The following is a 20,380-nucleotide window of genomic DNA, read 5'->3' as shown; positions in this document are numbered from 1 at the left end:
AAGACACTTCAAGTTCGACGCGCAGTGAGGCAGACGATGACGAAGCCAGCGCCCGACCCGGTAAATATCTTCGATGAGGTCGTCGAGACTGAGGATCCAGAACAGCAATCGGATCCCGGTTCGGAGCATTACTCCAACTATTATGAAGACGACAAAGAAAATGTCGAGGATGAAAACGTCGACGAGGTAGAGGACGACGCACTAGCCATCTGAGCCGTCGATGACGACTCGAGCGATGACCCAGGCCCAACCATGAGTACGGGGCCCGGTACAGACACTGAAAGACTTCCAGGGGCTCAGGTCGAGGCATCGCCGGAAGGCCTTAGCCAAGATCATGACCAACATTCTATAGCCCCACGTCTCAGCCCGGCTAAGAATATATCACAAGAGCCATCGGTCGAACATTACCAGTCACTGGTTAAATTGAAACCGAAAGTCATGGAGTCTAAAACGAAACCAAAACTGCTGGAGACAGCCTTCGGATCGAAGAGTTCAGATCCCTCGGATTCGATGAAAAAGAAGGGTGTCGTACCGAAGATCGGTACACTGAAGTCCATGACTAAAATCAAGCACGTCGAACCGACGATGTCGACGTCGACTGACATAAACACAAATAAGGGACTTGAGTCTCGGGAGGTTCTCGATCCAAAGCAACGAGTCGACAGGTCACAGTTCGTCAAAGGCCTCGAGCCGAAGACCAAGAGCGGCTCGAAGGAGCACGTCGAGTCAAGGCAGAACAGTGCGCCTCCAACGCAACAGGTGCTGAAGTCGACGCAAGGCCAACAACGTATTGGCGAAAAGACAAAGTCGGTCGGACCAATGACGACGCCGGCCCCGAAGAAGGTCAGTCAGTCTACAAAGACTATGCCACCGGTAAAATTCGGACTGTCTCAGACTGCACGGCCTAAAGCGTTGGAACCAAAAACGGGTATCGAAACGTCCAAGAAGGTGTTGATGGGGAAAAGGAGTCATTCTCTAGAAGAGGACATTGTTTACCAAGAGCCCTCCTATGATGAACAGTCAAAGTTACATATCGACTCAAACTTACTATTTATCAGAGGAAGATCAGGCCGGAAAATCCTCTTGAAACATATAAAATTCCACTCAAGAAGAAAAGGGATTCTTCCACATCACCTGTTCTTTTTGAGACTGTAAGGTCCCATGGCCAGGACACTTTTGCATACTCACCCACACGCACTGATGAGTATGTGGGGTATAACTACAGTGAGGAATTTAATTACCCTGAGGACACGGATGAGGATGACCAGACTCAAGCCTGGACAGACCCTGTAGACCCGGGGGAGTCACAGACTATTCCTGACACTGATTCTTATCCTGTCAAGAATTTGCCAACAGAGGATACAGCTGCGTTTTAACACATTAATAGAAAGGGCAGCAAACAATCATGATGTGGAGATGCATGCTGACCCAATTCAAGAAGACTTCCTATTTGACACTTTCTCCACTTCAGAGAAATCAGTCAAGACATTGCCAATGTTGAAAGGTGTCCTTAAACACGCAGGAGACATTTTCAAGGAAACCACAAGAGCAAGGGTTGTTAACCCTAGAATCGAAAGAAAATACAGACCTGTGGACCCTACATATATAAAGGGACAGCTGCCATTGGACTCTTTGGTGGTGTCTAATGCTCGTAAGCGTGCCCACTCCCAAACCACTGGTAATGCTCCTCCTCCAGACAAGGAGTCTAAGATATTAGAGGCTTCTGTTAAAAGGGTGGCTGCTCAAGCAGCTAATATATGGAGAATTTCTAATACGCAAGCCCTATTAGCCAGATATGATGGGGCTCACTATGACACACTAGAGCAACTGCTACAACATTTGTCTGATGTCTACAAGGAGGGAGCGGAAACACTGATACAAGAGGGAAAGCTCAGATCTAACGCATCCATTAAATGTTCGCTAGACGCAGCAGACACCGCAGCCAGGGCTATCCATACAAGTGTCATGCTCAGGCGACATGCGTGGTTACGCATCTCTGGGTTCAAACCTGAGATTCAAACCACATTATTAAATCAACATGTGAACCCTGATTATTTATTTGGTCCTGAGGTGGACACAATATTAGAAAAGATTAAAAAGGACACAGAGACAGCTAAGTCTATGGGTGCCTTGCAGTCACAACAATTCAGAGGAGGCTCCTTCGTCGCTCCGGTAACAGAGGAGCTACACGAGGCCAGGCAACTCAGCAAACTCCATACAATAAAGGGAGCACGCAAACCACCTATATTAAAAACAATAGAGGTGGATACCGTGGCAACAGCAACAAAGGCAGAGGACGAGGGAATAACCACACCAGATCCTCCCCCAATACTAAACCGTGACACCTTGTCACTGCCCCCAGACCATGTAACACCGGTCAGGGGACGATAACAGCAGTTCCTGCCAGTCTGGGAAAGCATTACCACAGACAGGTGGGTGAGACAACTTATCCAGTACGGCTATTGTCTAGAGCTAACCTCCATTCCACCCAACGTACCCCCAAGACACCGTCCTATGTCCGCAGAGCACATACACTTATTGCAGCAAGAGGTCATCCGCATGCTGCAAAAAGGAACTCGTGCCTATAGAACAGGGTACAGGGGTAGACTCGCTGTACTTCTTAATTCCCAAAAAAGACGGGTCTCTCAGGCCAATACTGGACCTCAGGCCCCTAAACCAATACATCTTGCCAGAACATTGTCACATGCTCTCATTACAGCAGGTTCTACCATTACTCAGTCAGGGAGATTTCCTCGCAACACTAGACCTAAAAGACGCATATTTCCACATACCGATACTTCCGGCACACAGGAAATATCTCAGGTTTACCATACAGAATCAGCACTACCAGTTCAAGGTCCTGCCTTTCGGGGTGACAACAGCCCCCAGGGTGTTTACCAAGTGCCTAGCAACAGTAGCTGCGCACCTACGGAGACAGCATATTCACGTCTACCCCTATCTGGACGACTGGCTTATCCAAGCAAAGTCAGCCCAGCAATGTGCCAGCCACATATCCCGCACTATTCACCTCCTACACAGCCTCGGATTCTCATTAAACTACCCAAAGTCTCATCTTCAACCCGCCCACGTATGACAGTACCTGGGAGCGACAATAGACACTCTGGCAGCAAAGGCACAGCCAAACTCAGCAAGAAGCAACAGCATTCAATTACTGATTCAGAAATTCAGACCTCCACACTCGCTCCCAGCACGGGTTTTTATGCAGTTGATAGGCATGATGGCCTAATGCATCTTCATAGTCCCTCACGCGAGACTACACATGCGTCCGCTTCAGGAGTGCTTAGCACAACAGTGGACCAAGGACAATTAAAAGACCTAGTGTTGGTGACAGGTCGCGCATACTACTCTCTGTATTGGTGGAACCCACAAAACGTTTGCAGGGGACGACCGTTCCAAGAGCTTGTACCACAAATAGTGCTGACAACGGACGCATCTCTCCTAGGATGGGGAGCGCATGTCCTCCATTACACAGTGCAGGGACTATGGACGACACAGCAAAACAAGATGCACATCAACCTGCTGGAAATTATGGCAATCTTTATGGCAATGAAGGCGTTCAAGGTACATTTGTGCAACAAAGTAGTGTTGATCCGAACAGACAACATGACTGCCATGTACTACATACAGAAGCAGGGAGGAACACACTCTCCACAGTTGTCACATCTAGCGCAAAGCATGTGGAAGTGGGCCATTCAGAGAAACCTATTCCTCATGGCGGAACACCTTCCAGGCAGGAACAACCAGATGGCGGATCTGCTTAGCAGACACAGCCACCAGATGCATGAGTGGGAGATACATCCCTCAGTGCTACAACCGTATTTCCAGCAGTGGGGTCACACAGAGATAGACCTGTTCGCCACAAGGGAAAACGCAAAATGCCAAAGCTTCGCCGCCAGGTTTCCACATCCGCAGTCTCAGGGCAATGCGATATAGATGAACTGGTCAGGCAGATTTGTGTACGCTTTTCCACCAGCCCCGCTCCTACCACTAGTGGTACGCAAACTGCGACAACACTCAATGGCACTCATCCTAGTTGCTCCAACGTGGGCGAGGCAACCATGGTACACCACGTTCCTAGAACTTTCCATGGTGCCTCATCAAAGGATGCGACTAACACCCAGTCTTTTAATGCAGAGCCTTGGAGACATTCAGCACCCAGATCTGCAACAGTTGAACCTTGCAATCTGGCTCCTGAAGTCATAGAGTTTGGTTACCTGAACTTGCCTCCTGACTGTATGAATATTATCAAGGAGGCAAGAAGACCTACCACCAGAGCATGCTATGCTGCAAAGTGGAAACGATTTGTCATTTATTGTAACAATAATGACATAAATCCACTAGATGCATCAACTCAAAACATCATATGATATCTGTTACATTTACACAGATGCAATCTAGCCTACAGTTCCATACGTATACATTTAGCTGCGGTGGCAGCTTATCTTCAGAACAGGCAGCACCTTTCACTCTTCAGAGTGCCTGCTATTAAAGCTTTCATGGAGGGACTCAAACGAGTGATTCCTCCTAGACACCCACCTTCACCGGTCTGAAACCTAAACGTGGTTCTAACCAGACTGATGGGACCACCTTTTGAACCTCTACACTCGTGTGAAATACAATTCCTAACATGGAAAGTGGCTTTTTTAGTGGCGATTACATCACTTAGAAGAGTTAGTGAGCTGCAAGCCCTAACTATTCAGGAGCCATTCATCCAAATTCACACAAATAGGGTCGTGCTACGTACAAACCCTAAATTTATGCCAAAGGTGGTATCCCAGTTTCACATCAATCAAACAATAGAACTGCCAGTGTTCTTCCCCAATCCAGATTCAGTGGCAGAAAGAGCTCTACACACAGTAGACGTTAAGAGAGCTCTCCTGTACTATATAGACAGGACAAAACATTTCAGAAAAACTAAGCAACTGTTTGTTGCCTTTTCACCGCAGCACAACGGCAACCCCATTTCTAAATCGGGTTTAGCCAGATGGATTGTTGAGTGCATACAGGTTTGTTATCAGAAAGCTAAACGCATATTAACAGTTCCCCCAAGAGCGCATTTAACACACAAGCTAGGGGCATCCATGGCTTTCCTAGGAAACATTCCTCTAGAAGAAATATGTAGAGCAGCCACATGGTCTACCATACTCACATTTACCAAACACTACTGCGTAGATGTACACTCCAAACAGCAAGCAGCTGTAGGACAGGCTGTTCTCAAGACTCTTTCAGACTGCTGCAGCTGGCACGGGCAACCACCGCTAAGGGGGAGACTGCTATACATTCTATGCACAGATATGAATTCAGCAGCCCACATGCCTCGAACGGAATATGCTACTTACCAGTATGCATCTGTTCTTGGCATGTAGGGCTGCTGACATTCATTTCGCCCGCCCTCCTTCCCGGTGCCTGTCACAGTTGTAGCACTCAGAATTCACCTCTAGCATGGACATCACTTACTGTATCATACTCCATGTCTGCCACAATGGAGAAAAACAATCAGAGGATGGAAAGAATGCCCATGCGCACTGTAGTCCAGGGGAGGAGCCACCGATCTCGTGATACTTCGAAGTCTCTTCCAGGACATCAATGTGCAATTATCTGGACCCAACACTAGGCGGCGATCTATGCACAGATATGAATGTCAGCAGCCCTACATGCCAAGAACAGATGCATACTTGTAAGTAGCATATTCCATACTTTGCCTGTGTGAAGGGACGTAGTTGAAGTATGACCTCACGGATGTACAATTCAAACATCCCTTTGCAGAGTGCTGTACTTTTAAACCGATGGAGTGTGGCTCAGCCCCTCCTCCACTTGCCTTTAGGAGTCTGGTTCAGTAGAGAGGGTATACCTGCACACTGGATGTTTTAATTGAAATACAAACCTTATATTTTGATGAACACTGCTAAATGAAACACATATTAGTGTGGGTAGAGACTAGAGGTGTTATGTGACAATTGACAACCATTTCAACACTTTTTTGAGGAGCCACCACTGCAGCGTAAAATAGTCTACTGAATCTTCATAAAAGCTGAATTCAGCAGTGCTTTACTGAGAGATAGCGTTGGCACATCCGGATGTCTAGTATCTCAAAGCAGAGTGGCAGAGCTGGGACCATTCTCAAGAACACTTTAGAGACAGAATGGCAGCAACTTTCCCTTTCACTCTCTCTCGCCCTCCCTCCCCGCCATGTGTTCCATAATGTCAACGTCCTCTTTCCTGGATGCATATTGCTTTTCATTTACCTCATTCCAACATATTTTCTGCTGCTCCTTGCTCGCAGCACACCCCGCTATCTTGCACTGACACAAGGGAGTAGGTTACATAAACTTATTGCCTCAGACAACGACAGGTTCTAAGATCTTAGGGTGCAGTAATTATGGCTTAGCACAGACGAGTAATTTCTTACTTCGCTATTGGTATGGATGCCCTGTGAGAGGGCTGCCTGAGATGAATTCCACACTGGTTGATTTTCAAGTGAGGAGGATCATGCACCCATGAGATTTCAAGTTTTTAAATTACTTTTTGGGACTTGTGCGTATGCTGAGCTGGGTTTTGCAGCAAAGTTTCAGCGGCTTCGTTTTTTGCAGAAATCACACAGAGAATTAGGGAATGATTGAAATGGTGCGTTCAGCTGCTACCAGGTTCGCCATTTTCTTTTTACTAAGCAAAGTGAATGGGGTGTTAAATTGTCACATCCTGGTAGATTGAGTTGCATCTCAAATTCAACATATGAAGAAACACCAGTTGTCTCACACTTCACCTTGCACAACTGGTGCACAAACTTTTCTGTGGATGTATTCAGTGGATAGGTATGGTGCTGGATGTGGATTGAATACTCTCAAACTAAAGAGTCTGCTTGACATCAGAAGAGAGAAAATGGACGGACAGGCAGATCTAGGAGTAGTTAATGTGCTGTCAGTGAGAGAAGTCAAAATGGGGACACCTGTTTATTGCTACTATTTAATTCAACAGTTTTCAGAACACCTTTTAGTGGGATGAATTGTTTTTCAGTCTTCTGAAGTTCGAGAGTATGGACTGTTTGTATCTTAAGATATTGGCATAAATGCATAGCTTTGAAGCACATGATTTTGAGGGTTCTGCAAAAGCAGGAGTCTATTTAAACAAGCATTGGCATAGCCAATAGGTCGCGCCTTTGGGACCTTATAAGTGTTTAGTATGCAACAGTTGATGATGTTTCACCAAGGATATTGTGCTGGATAATTAAACACTTATAAGGTCCCAAAGGCGAGACCTATTGGCTATGCCAATGCTTGCTGTAAGTAGCATTTAACTTTCTTCAGCACCATAATAGTCCCTTTACCCACTCTCCAGTGTCTTAAAGAGCATCCATTTGTTGGGTCTGTTAGTTGGGAGAGAAGGTGTATGTATGTTTACTACTACACCTCTGTTTAAGTGTACACTTTTTCTAATCACTAATCTGTAGATTTACAGTTAGGTTTAGACCAGCCACACATCAGGGGTGGAGCATCCTACAACAGGTTTTAGGAGTGTAAAGTTATTATTCGCTTTTAAAATAATGAAATTATTTAATAATTGTATAATTTTAAGACACATATTTCAAATGTCTAAATAATTTAATTCATTTAATATTTGTTCCTACAGGGTGTGCATTTATTTCCTCATTTCCATTGTTTTCTATGGGGGGTGTTTCAGTATTGTGTAGCTTTCTGCAATGTGAAATTTTTAGGTCTTGCTGTGGATGTATTTGCGTGTCAACCCTCACGTTATCAGTATCTATAACAATATATATATATTAGAATTAGGTGTGAGTGTATTTTGATTGAGCCCTCTTCAGCCATTGGATCATAGTTTTCAAGGTTAGCCATTGGTTGAATGATCAGTCCTTCAAGCCCATGGGATTTTATGGAAGGTTGCGTTGACCCCTACTTCCAGTTCCCATTCATTTTTGTCTCGGCTTGGCAGCGCATGCGCTGCATGCACTGTCTCAGCGAGACATAAAGTAATCTGTATGTTTGCTCAAAGTCAGTGGAATTTCTCCTGCCCCTTGTGATTTGTCTAAGTCTGGCGTTGCTGTTGTTCTCTTTGTTTCTGTTGGCTGTTGATCCAATGCATCACTTCCGTTTTTATAGGAAGAGGCACTGACAAACTACTGTTTTATTGCGCTGTCTGGCTTTGTTAGTTTAGGGACTACTTTCAGACAATTGCATCCATGCAGCGGGAGTGGTGAATGCTTGTGTCTCTCTTCCTTACCCTCATTAGTGTACAGTAGCTATAATATATGGTCCCTTAAAATAAACACAGGCCGCACCACCAGCCTCACACGCTCCAAGTTCAAAAATATTTTGTTAAGCAAAATGTTCTGTGATGCTTTCTTAATAGCTGCAATTTTGCAAACATTTTTGAGTTTAAGTATTGTATTTCATCATTTATATAGCGCTTACTATTCCTGTGTGAGGCACTAAAGTGCTTACCTACCTGCGTGATCTGACAAGAGGTAACTGACAGGTTAGAGTGCAGGTATAGGTGGCCTTTTATCTTGTGTGCAGGAATCTTGCTGTATTCTTGTCTGTTTTGTTAAGTAAGTGCAGTTGGAGGTGACATAATGCATCAAGGACAACAGCTTTGGTGCTGCTTTTTTTGCCTTATTGCCCCACAAGTGTGTTCAAGGAATGAATGAAAGAATGCAATTAATTGTCCGCGCATATTCACCCAAAACAATCTTTTTGCTAGAACCATAATGCCGGAATGCTACAAAGTGATGTAACTGAACAGACGTGTTTTAAGGGGCTTTTTAAAGGCGGTATCGTTAACTATGGAGCAGAGGCCCAAAGGATAAGTGGTCCAAAGTTCAAGGGTTAAGACAGGAAAAAAGCTTTCCATTCAACACATGTCTGACTTTTATGGATACCAGTTAACAAAGGTGCGTCAGGAGCAGCCTAGGGTTGATAGTAGATCTTAATGAAAACAGTCAGTCTACAAAGTCCAAATTAAGTATTCCCAACAGTTGGACTGTTTAAGGACAGATTTAGATGTTACCCATACATACTAACTGCTACTCTATTATATTAGTATACTGCAAGCCTATAGATTGCATTAAGCCCTAAAGTTACTAATGTACAAGACCTAGAATGTTTCCTACAGAAGTGTCTACAAACGACCCTGCTCACGACATTGAGCCTTCCTTAACTTACTTCCTTGAGCAAAAGAAGTTCATTCCACCCTCAAAGTGACATTGCTGGTCCTTCAATGCCATCTGTCAGCCCTCTCCCTACCGTTGGGCCACACCCGGCAAAAGCTCAGTACTTTTCAGTTGTGCATGCCTGCTTTGTTGTACTATGAGCACTGCATCATGCACCAAAGAAATCCCTTTGGACACAAAACTCAGAACACGTGTGTTGACTGGCTGTGTCGTCTGGGTTGTGACGTAGGACATGTCCCAAGAACTCTTTAGTATGGTTCATTGTCCAGTTTTTCTTCCGCCGAAGGTCACACACTTGCCTCACCCAGTTTCTTTTACAATAGGTGCAGCAATCCATAGTTTGCTCTTCATAGTGAAAGAAGTGCTCTTATCGGCAGAAGTCATTGCTCCGTTGGTATGCATTGTGAGAAAGTGCCATCTTTCTTGCATTGGTATGCCCCCACTTTTTCCTGAACTGCTGATGTGTTTTGACTGAGTATGCCCTGGGCTCCTGCCAACTAGGTGCACAGGGCCTGTGTTCCTTCCCTAAAACTGTGTTACAACTAAAACCCAATTGGCATTTCTGGCCACCTGTCAGCCCCTAGTAAATGGTAACCTAGGTACCCAGTGCATGGTGACCAGAGAAGACCCCTGAGGGCTGCAGCACTTATTGTGCCACCCTCGGGGGCCCTGTACCCTGACACCCACATACTGCCTTCGCAGGCTGAGTGTCTAAGTACAGAACTAAACAAAGAGTCGACATGGCACACATCCCTGTGTGCCATGCCCACAAACCCACTGCCCTGGCATCCCTCAGTCACCCCTCTAGCTGGGTGCCCTATGCCAGAGGTGTTGGCACAGGTGCATAAGCCCTGTGCCCCTACAGTACCCAGGGCAATTCCTGGGCACTAAGTGCAGTGATGCCTTTAAGAGTATATGGTGCTGGCAGGTTGTCATTACGAACTCCACAGCACCATAATGGCTACACTGAAGACTGACAAGTTTGGTACCAAACCTCTCAGCACATTAAACCCACACTGATGCCAGTGTGAGATTTAATGTCAAATGCACCAGAGGGCATCTTTGCGATGCCCCCTGAAAACCTAACCTACAATCCACATCTGGGCTGAGTGGCTGCAGAGGCTGCCACACAGCGGACATGATGCTGGACGCCTAGGTGGAGAGCCCCCCGCTCTCCTGGGCCTTCAGCAATGCACATCCTGGAAAGGTGCTAGGTCCCCTCCCCTGGGATGGGCAGGGGGAAGATACAAAGGCATGCTGCCTCTGTGAGCTTCTCTAGACCATTTGCTGTACTCAGCAACTGGCCCTCATCGGTTCTAACCCCCACTCTGGCGGGAAGACTGGCGGGAAACCCTACATCAGGGAGGGGGTGTACCAGCCTGTGCCAACCCCACCCCTCTAGTAGGCGAGGTGAAGCACGGCCCCGGGCTCCGGCCATCTTGAAGATGGGGAGCCCTGCCCAATCACAGCTAGGCTCCTGCCCCTCTCCCATAGGAGAGGAGCAGGCTAGGGGTTGTACCCACTCCAGGACAGGGACCTATTCGTCCCTGCCCTTGCCCTACCTGTAACGACCCTAAATTCAGTATTTAGGGGCTCCCTGAACCTTCCTTCCTCAGATCCTGATACGAAAAGAAGAAAGGACATCAAGAGGAAGAAGACCCGCCGTGCAGCTGCTAAATAACAGATCTGAAAGAGACACGTTAGTGATAGATTCCTTACCTTAGAATATCCCCAGGCATCAGACTCCATCCGGAAACTTTTGCGTAGCAGTACCCTTGCGCGTCGGTAGGCGTCGTCTGCGGCTCCACAACCGTCGTCGGCGTCGTGGGCGCCGTGATGACGTCGGAGAACTTTGACGCCGCCTCCGCGTGCTGACGTCAGTTCTTCTTTTTTCCGCGCCAGCCAGCGCAGATCTGGAAAGAGCAGCTACCCTAGTCAATTTTTGACTGAGTTTTTGGTGATCTTTTTGATCCAATTCGAAGTCTGTACGACTCCGACGGTGCCGTTAGGGATGTCCGGCTTCAAGCATTGCGACCGTACCATGTCGGTCACGGATCCCCACCGCCTGTGCCGGACGTGTTTGGGCGTCGACCATGACGACGAGGCCTGCCCCGACTGTCGGGCCCTTTCGAGGAAGGCCAGGCGGGAGCGGTCCCGCAGGCGGCTCGAACTCCGCGCCGTGTGAGGTCCCGGTCCCACGGGAGGTCGAGGGACAGGTCGCGGGGGCGGAGCCGTGACCGCTCCGGGAGTCGGCGCCACTCCCTTGGGTCCAAGTCGTCAAGTAAAAAGCATAAGAAGTCGAAGAGACATCATCGCTCTTCTGACTCCCCCCCGACGCTCGCGCGATGCGGCCGGGGGTTCGGGTGACACCGCCCACGCGGCTCCTCGGGAGTCGCGGGCGCCGCGTCCGGCCCCATACCCTCCGGTCCCTGGGCTGAACGCGACGCCGGAGGAGAATGAGCGTTTCCTTATGGCCATGAGGTCCCTTTCTCCTCCGACGGGCTCCGCGGGGCCTTCGGGCCCAGCGGACCAGTCTGGGGGCCCTAGTGGGCCGGGTGCTTCGACCCCGACGCCGTTGGGTGCTTCGGGCCTGGCGCCGCAGGGCCCCACGATCCCGACACCACCGGTGCCCTCGGGCCCGGCGCCGCAGGGTCCACCGGCGCCGCAGGGCGCCGCTGGACCTTCCTCGGGCTCTGGATCGTCACCGGTGGACCTTACGACCCCACCGGCGTCGGTCCGTGTGGTGTCACCTCTGGCGCCGTCCTCGGGCCGCGCCATCCCCAATGCCTCCTTTCATTCGGTTCCGACGTCGGGACGGCGCCTATCGGTGCCGCACCCGACGCCGTTTGGAGATTTTTACTTCTACGAGCCGACCTCATACAATTACGACCATGAATCTCAGGAGATGAGGGATGAGGAGGATAGGGAGGGGTCTGAGGACCCTCTGACCAAGGAGTGTCAGTCTAATATGGACTGGGCAGGAGACCTTGGGGAGGCCAGTGGCCTGGACCCCTCTCCAGACACTGGATTTGTCTCTCCTCCTACCGTGGCTTCGGAGGAGGGAGCTACTTATGGTGTGGTGTTGACGAGGGCTGCCAAGGCCTTGGGCCTTGAGCTCCCCGTCGCGGCCGTGAGGACTAACCTCCTCACAGAGGTCCTTAAGCTGCAGTCATGCTCCATGGAGCCTCTACTGCAGTTTAATGAGGCCTTGACTGACGTTCTTTTGGGCACTTGGTCCAGGCCCGCTACGGGTTCGCCCGTAGATAGGAACGTGGCCAGACGCCACCGCCCGGCTCCGGGCGACCCATGTTTCCTGTCCTCCCACCCCACCCCCGAGATTCTGGTCATCCAGGCCTCTAATTCCCAGACCTCATTCCCGACGGCCCCGTCGGACAGGGAATCCAAGAGGTACGAGAACTTTGGCAAGAAGATATTCTTGTCCCTTAGTTTGGGACTGCGGTCTTCCAACACCGCATGCCTCTTGGGCTGCTACACCCACTCTCTGTGGGAGAGGGTGGCGGAAGTGCTGCCAGAGTGCCCGTTGGAGGTACGGGCCAAACTCGGCCAAGCCCTTTTGGAGGGTCGGGACGCAGCCAAGTATTCCATCAGGTGTGGGCTGTATACTACTGACTCGCTGGCCTGAGCGATGGCTACGACGGTGGCGGTGAGATCCGCCAATTTTTCGGCAGACGTCCAAAACACTCTTATGGACATGCCGTTCGATGGCCGTCGCCTCTTTGGCGACAAGGCAGACCACGCGCTTGAGCGCTTTAAGGACTCCAGGGCTACGGCCAAGTCCTTGGGCCTCTCGGCCCCGCGCCAGCAAACGGGTGCCTTTCGCTCCTTTTGTGGCCAGGGAACGGGCGCCCACACACGTGCCGCCAGCCACTCGCTGTCGTCCAGCGCGGCCGTAGAAACCGCCGCGGAGGCGGTCGGGGAACCAGGCGGAGTCAGTCTACACCTGCCCCCGCGGCATCCACCTCTAAACCCTCCTAGTCCGTGCTTTTCGGCCCATGTGACGCCAGTGGGAGGCAGGGTTCGCCATCACCTCTCACTGGCGCACTGTCACTTCGGACAGGTGGGTGCTGCAGATCGTCCGAAGGGGCTACTCAATCCCCTTCGAGACGACTCCTCAAGCCATGCCACCGCAACACCAACGCGTATCGGGGGATCACTTGCGGCTCCTGCAGGAGGAAGTTTCGGCCCTCTTGGCCAAGGGGGCCATCGAGCGCGTTCCTGGGCCAGAAGTAGGACGAGGTTGCTACTCCCACTACTTTTTGGTACCCAAGAAGGGCAAAGGGGGCCTACGCCCTATCTTGGATCTGAGGAACGTCAACGGTTTCCTCCGGAAGGAGAAGTTCAAAATGCTGACTCTGGCTCAGGTCTTAGCTGCCCTAGACCCAGGAGACTGGATGGTAGCGTTGGACTTGCAGGATGCGTATTTCCACAACCCCGTCCTGCCGGCCCACCCGCGTTACCTGCGGTTCACGGTAGGCCACGAGCACTTTCAGTTTACCGTGCTCCCCTTCGGCCTTACCAGTGCCCCACGGGTGTTCACGAAGGTGATGGCGGTGGTCGCAGCTCATCTGCGCAGGTTAGGGGTGTCAGTCTTCCCCTACCTAGACGACTGGTTGTTGAAGGCGGGCTCGCCCCAGACAGTCGTCAGCCACCTCCAGACTACGGCGGATCTCCTGCACCAGCTGGGATTTTCCATCAATGTGCCGAAGTCACACCTGTGCCCCTCTCAGAATCTCCTTTTCATCGGAGTGGTTCTCGACTCGGCGCGGTTTCGGGTTTACCCGCCCGAACAGCGGGTTCGGGATATACAGGCTCTGATTCCGATCTTCAGGCCTTTATCCCGAGTTTCGGTCAGGTTGACGCTGCGGCTACTGGGGCTGATAGCCTCTTACATCCTTCTGGTGCATCACGCATGGTGGCGGATGCGGGCTCTGCAGTGGGACCTGAAGTTTCAGTGGGCCCAGCATCAGGGCAACCTGTCCGACCATGTCCTGAACTCGGAGGGCACTGCGAGACAGCTGCAGTGGTGGCCCACGGACCGCGATTGGGTCTACGGCAGATCCCTCTCCCTTCCCCAACCGGAGCACGTAGTTGTGACGAACGCTTCCCTCCAGGGCTGGGGAGGCCACTTGGGAGAGGCGGAGATCAGAGGCCTGTGGTCGCCGGCAGAGTCCCGGCTCCACATCAACCTTCTGGTGACCCTGGTGGTTCAACAACTGGCAGGTTCTCTGAAAGCCAGGGCGGACAAACTCAGCCGTCGGTGCATGATGGATCACGAATGGCGTCTGAACTCTGATGTGGCGCAGGGCCTCTTTCAGCAGTGAGGAGAGCCTTGGTTAGATCTATTCGCCACAGAAGAGAACGTGCAATGTCATCAGTTCTGCGGGTTGGAATTTCCAAGGCGGCACTCGCTCGGAGTCGCTTTTCATCGCGAGTGGAGCTGCGGTCTTTTGTACGCCTTTCCGCCTATACCACTTCTGCCCAGAGTGCTGAAGATCAGGCGCGACCGGGCCCAAGTTATCCTTGTGGCTCCAGACTGGGCACAAAGATACTGGTATCCCGAGCTACTCAGTATGACTGTCGATCCCCCGATTTGTCTGCCTCTTCAGGAGGACCTTCTGTTGCAGCAGCAGGGGACGGTCCTCCATCCGAACCTGTCCAGTCGCCACCTCCATGCTTGGGGATTGAGCGGCAACAGTTGAGGCCATTTGACTTGCCTCCTAAAGTTTTGCTGTCATTCTGGCAACCAGGCGTCCCTCCACAAAGTCGGTATACGCCTGCAGGTGGAACAAGTTTGTTACATGGTTCTGAGGTTCTCCTCTTCCTTCTTTCTCTTGCCCAGCAGGGCTCTGCTGTGGGCACTATCAAGGGCTACCTTTCTGCCCTTTCCGCCTTCTTAAGGCTACCTGATCAACCTTCCTTGTTCAAGTCCCCGGTTGTTAATAGATTCTTAAAGGGCATCACTCATATGTTCCCCCGTTCCTTTCGTGATGCCTCAGTGGGACCTGAACATTGTACTTACTTTTCTGATGTGCGCTCCCTTTGAGCCACTTCATAACTGTCCTCTCCGTCTTCTTACCCTTGAGAATGCTTTCCTGGTTGCCATCACCTCTGCCAGGAGAGTGAGTGAGCTCAAGGCTCTTTCATCCAAGCCTTCCTTCCTTTCAGTCTATCCGGACAAGGTCTTGTTGCGGACAAGACCCTCTTTCCTGCTCAAAGTAGTCACAGCCTTCCACATCGGATAGTCCATCACCTTGCCCACCTTCTTTCCGCCTCCACATCCCTCTAAAGAGGAAGAGCGGCTCCACCGTCTGGACCCAAAACGTGCGCTCTCATTCTATTTGGATCGCACACACCAGTTCCGGGTGGATGACCAACTCTTTGTTGGTTACGTGGGCGCTAAGAAGGGTCGGGCGCTGCACAAGCGGACCATCTCTCGGTGGGTCGTGTTGTGCATCAAGGCATGCTACTCTTTGGCTAAAAAGGAGCCTCCTGTTGGGCTGAGAGCCCATTCCACTCAGGCCACGGCGGCTACTACTGCCCTTGGCCGGGGAGTCCATTTGCAGGACATCGGTCAGGCAGCTACGTGGGCTTCGCTGCACACGTTCGCAAGACACTACTGCCTGGACAGTAAAGTCCGGAGGGATTGCTTCTTTGGCCTTTCCGTCTTCCAGGACTTTCTGGTGTGATTATTGATTCGCAGACCCACCACCGGGATTGGTATTGCTGGGGTATCTATTCTAAGGTAAGGAATCTAATACTAACCTATTTCTTTCAGATGCACAAGTTACTTACCTTCGATAACGATATATCTGTAAGAAACAGTAGTTAGTATTAGTTTCCTTACCGCCCACCCATCCTCCCCGTTCTGCGAACCGATATCTAGGGTTAGAGTCATCCCCTTTCAGGGCCCTAGTTTCATGGCACTAGTGTTGGTTTTTATCATGGCTCTGCGTTTCTGGCGCGGAAAAGCTGTGTATAAGAACTGACGTCAGCGCGTGAGGGCGGCGACGTCTTCCCGGCGCCGACGACTAATGCGGAGCCACAGACTACTCCTACCGACGCGCAGGGGTACTGCTACGCAAAAGTTTCCGGATCCAGTCTGACGCCTGGGGATATTCTAAGGTAAGGAATCTAATACTAACAACTGTTTCTTACAGATATATCGTTACCGAAGGTAAGTAACTTGTGCGACACCTGCAGACTCAGAACCAGGGGCCCCTCCAACCGCGACCAGCTGGGGGTAGGCTTTCCCGACACCTAAAGATACCTCTGCACCCGGCGCCCTACAGCCCCCTGTGACTTCCTTTGGGGTACCTACCTGTGCTCCAAGATCCCAACTTACCTCTCGAAGTGGTGGTTGCCCCTGAAGAATCTCCGTCCCTGAGGCTGCAGCCTTTGTTAGTTTGTTACCTTTCCCATTGATTAACATTGAGCGCCCGACAGCTCAATAGCACCCTGCACCCAGCTGCCCGAGTGCTGCTGGCCGTGCCACCGTTGGCCCATCCTACTCCGCCCCCCCCCTCCTTGCCCTGAGCAAGTGACCAGGAGCCCAGCTCCCATAGCCGCATGGCCTGCTAGCCAGCAGCCACCAACCGGAGGCCCCCTGCCCCTCATTGGATAACATTGGGCCTAACTATCTCTGCACCCGGCCGCCCCTGTGCCGCTGAAGGTGAACCAACTGTACCTACCTGACCCTGGGGGACTCCTGAGTCTATGCCCAGAACATTAACTTCACCAGTTGAGTACTCACCTGGAAACCGATAACTCATGTACCTTCCATTGGATAACGTTGACTGGCTTGACTCGAAAAACTTTAAAGTGTGAAGTTTTGGAAACTTCAAATATTCATATAAAATCAACCGAATTCCGAAGTACTCGCCTGTGATCAGGAGAGAAGCCAGCCAGCGCTGTACCTTGTAGCCCAATGCTGAACAGCAAAAATAATCCGTACCGGGTTTACTAGTAACCTGTATTTTCTCCACAGGAATCCATTGTCTGCTTTTCTATGAAATTTCTTCTGTCTACTTTTGAAAACTAGAAATATTCTTTAAAAATCATACGAAATACTGAAACGTAATTACTTACCTGTTTTAAGTTGAGACCCCAGTGCTGGACCCAGGGGCCCAACACTGGGTTACAAAAATAACAAGATCGTACTTTACCTGCAACCTGAATTGTCTCCCATTGGATAACATTGCCAGATTTCTGTTGAAAAGTTTCTAAGTGTGAACTTTTAAAATAGCTTTATATTCCTGAAAAAATCACTGCAATAACTAAAACGTTTTTACTAAATTGTTTTCAGCGTAGACCCCAGGACTGTACCAGGATCCAGTCCTGGAACTACCAAAGTAATCCACAAAGTAATCACCTGTGTTTATATAGGAAAACCCATTGAGCTCAATGCTAAATTGTGTGTAGAATTGTGTTGCCTGCTGCAACCCCTGCACCTATTGTGTTTACAAAGTGTATTGCCTTTCTACAAAGTACTCATCTGAGACCTCTCCTATTGAGAACAGTATATTTTGATACCTGTTGGTTCTAGAAAATAAAACAAGTGCTTTACACTGCCCTCTGGTACTGCCTTACTGCTCGACCAAGCTACCACTTTAGAGAGTAAGGTCACACCTGGCTTTAACCTCTGTTATACCTCTGGAGTTTGTGGACTCTACACACTCTGTACCTTTTTCTGGTCCAGTATATATAGAGCCACTTTCTCACATGCATTGCTTATTCAAGCTAAGCTATTACTGCCAGATGCTGGCTTTAAGCTAGAATCTGGGCAGATCATGCGCTGCTCCGCACGGCAGGCTGTACTCCAGTAGGGACTTGAAGCTCCGCCCACTCTCCACCACTATTTTTCATTGCTTTGTGTCATTCTCCATAGAAAACTGTGGCTGTTCATTGGTCAATAGGCTTAGTAGTCCCTCCTTAGTACCGCCTTGTCTCATTTTGTAACGTCCCATAAGGACACCCCCTGTTACGTGTGTTGTTACTCGGCAGGCTTTATTTACAATCTCAGAGCACTATTTTCTCAAATAGCTATGTCCTGCCTGCTGTTGCAGGCAGTACATGCTCTCTCCTGCCACGTAATAAAAAAAAAAAATATTTATAGCACGGACGCTGAACGCATTTTCAAGGCTAATGGGATTGTAAATCACAATGCCTTTTATTTATCTGTATTAAAACAACACATTAAAACTCTCTTAAATGCGAGACCTATTGCATTGCAAATGCTTGTTTCTCATGTAGGCATTCAAGAAGTCCTTGCTTCTCTAGTCTTCTGTGTTGCTTATTTACTCCCCCCCCCCCCTTTCATTCACACGACCCGCTCTAACTTCCAGACCTCACTATAGATAATCGCCCCTTCACTCCAATATTTCAAGCTTGTGCTTCTTTCCCTTTTATTCACTGTTTGTTCCTATCATTGGCTCCAGTCCCGCCTCAACCTCCCCATGCCCTAACAAATCCCATCCATTCCTTGTAATTGGCCACTCTTCCCTCCTTGGTCATCTTCCTCGTCATCTTTGACACTCCTTAGATAGCAACCACCAGTAGGCTCCCTCGTTTCTATCTAGCCTTGCACATTGTTCTTTGTGGACCATGCAGGTAGTTTGTTAATATGTGACTGGAATTACTTCTTAATAGCAGGGTGACATCTCAAAAACATGCAGGAGATGCACTCAGTGTCTTGATAATGTCTATCATGTTTATAGCCCTGCACTAGGATATTTATGTAGGCTAATAAAAACAAGTAAAAATCAGTAGAATTGTGAAAGTGAATATGCAAATTAATATGTTGAAGGCATGTCCTTTGTATGTGGTTTGCACTACTCAAAATCAAAGCGGAGTTGAGATTGAGTTGTTGTTTCACTCTACTTTAAACGAAAAGCGACATTCAAGAGGTTCTGATCTGTTCGTAATTCTCAGGTATCCGGAGTTTGAAAGGGCAGTGAGCGAGATATGGGACACATAGTAATGGCTTAAAATACTGCCGCCTGCACCAGTAATATGCAATAGCAAATTTTCAAGGGCATCATTTACATTCTTTGAAGTATAACAAAAAGCGAGACCTATTGGCTTTGCCAGTGCTCCATTCCACTATTCTGACCTGCCAGTACATCATGTTTCTTGATTAATAAGCTTAGTTAATCAGTCATCAAAATGTCATCTTGCATATCTTTTATTTTCTTTAGGCAACATATCGACAATTTCAAGCTAGACAGATGATTTGCAAAACAAGAGCTGTACAAAAAATCCAAACCTTTTACAGAGGTTACAAGGCACGTAAAGAATATAGAATTCTGCTTTTCTCGATTCAAGTGATTCAGAGGTGTCACCAAGCAAAACTTCAGAGGGCAAGGTAAAGTAACCTTATAGTACAAAAAAATTCTTAACATTTCTGAGTGCCCACTTTTTATCAAAAAAAATATTCAGTGGTAGGTATATGTCTTGAATTATAATGTTATGTCTTTCCTACTCTTTCTATTGTTAAGGCATTTTTGCTAAATATTATTTTTAAGACTGAATTGTTTCCTAACCTTTGCACTTAAGAAAATACTAGTATGATCTGATAAATGCAGTCTACATACTGCAGTAATCCAAATTGAAAGTTACAGACTGCTTGTCTGTTTCATTAAAACAATGGATCCTCCAGTTGGTTGTGCTTGTGTGAAAAAGTGATAATGTACAATTGTTTTCTTCAGTGTTAAAGTCTTGGGTTTGTTAAAATTGTATTTGGGTTTGATACTGTCCTTGCTATATGTAGACATTATCGAGGATACTAGTAGTGTAATGTACCTGTTTGCCTTGTCTTTAATATGGTATTGTGTGATCATGGTTGTCTTCTACTTGTGGTTCCCATTTCATAGGAGCGATTTTTCTCGAATATCCTTATTTTAATCTGTCAGCACTTCTAACCTTATGATCATGAGACAACATTAGAATGTTGTAGGAACATGTTAAGGTGTCAACTAAGAAGGAAACTCCATTCGAAAGGCCAGTTGGACATTGACCAGGGAAGCAGATCCCGATCTTAGTGGGTCATCTTTGTTTTATGCACATCCTACTTGTCAGTCCAAATACCATGTGCTTTCTTGCTCTGCTTCCCTCATCCTTGTACTCTAGCTGGGATATATATGTGTATATATATATATA

At 48.7% G+C, this 20,380-nt stretch overlaps 1 protein-coding gene across 1 annotated transcript in view; it reads left to right on the top strand.

The window, feature by feature from the left end:
• ASPM (assembly factor for spindle microtubules) overlaps positions 1–20,380 on the top strand; it is a 388,799-nt gene that overhangs the window by 202,182 nt on the left and 166,237 nt on the right. Inside the window, exon 21 of the mRNA XM_086954783.1 lies at positions 19,420–19,586. Within this exon, the coding sequence (XP_086810909.1) occupies positions 19,420–19,586 (167 nt within the window). The remainder of the gene's footprint in view (positions 1–19,419; positions 19,587–20,380) is intronic.

The sequence above is a fragment of the Lissotriton vulgaris genome, chromosome 1_1 (genome assembly GCF_964263255.1).
Source record: "Lissotriton vulgaris chromosome 1_1, aLisVul1.2, whole genome shotgun sequence".
Classification (NCBI taxonomy): Eukaryota; Metazoa; Chordata; class Amphibia; order Caudata; family Salamandridae; genus Lissotriton; species Lissotriton vulgaris.
Note: the sequence above shows the minus strand (reverse complement) of the source record. Positions and strands in the feature narration are given on the sequence as shown.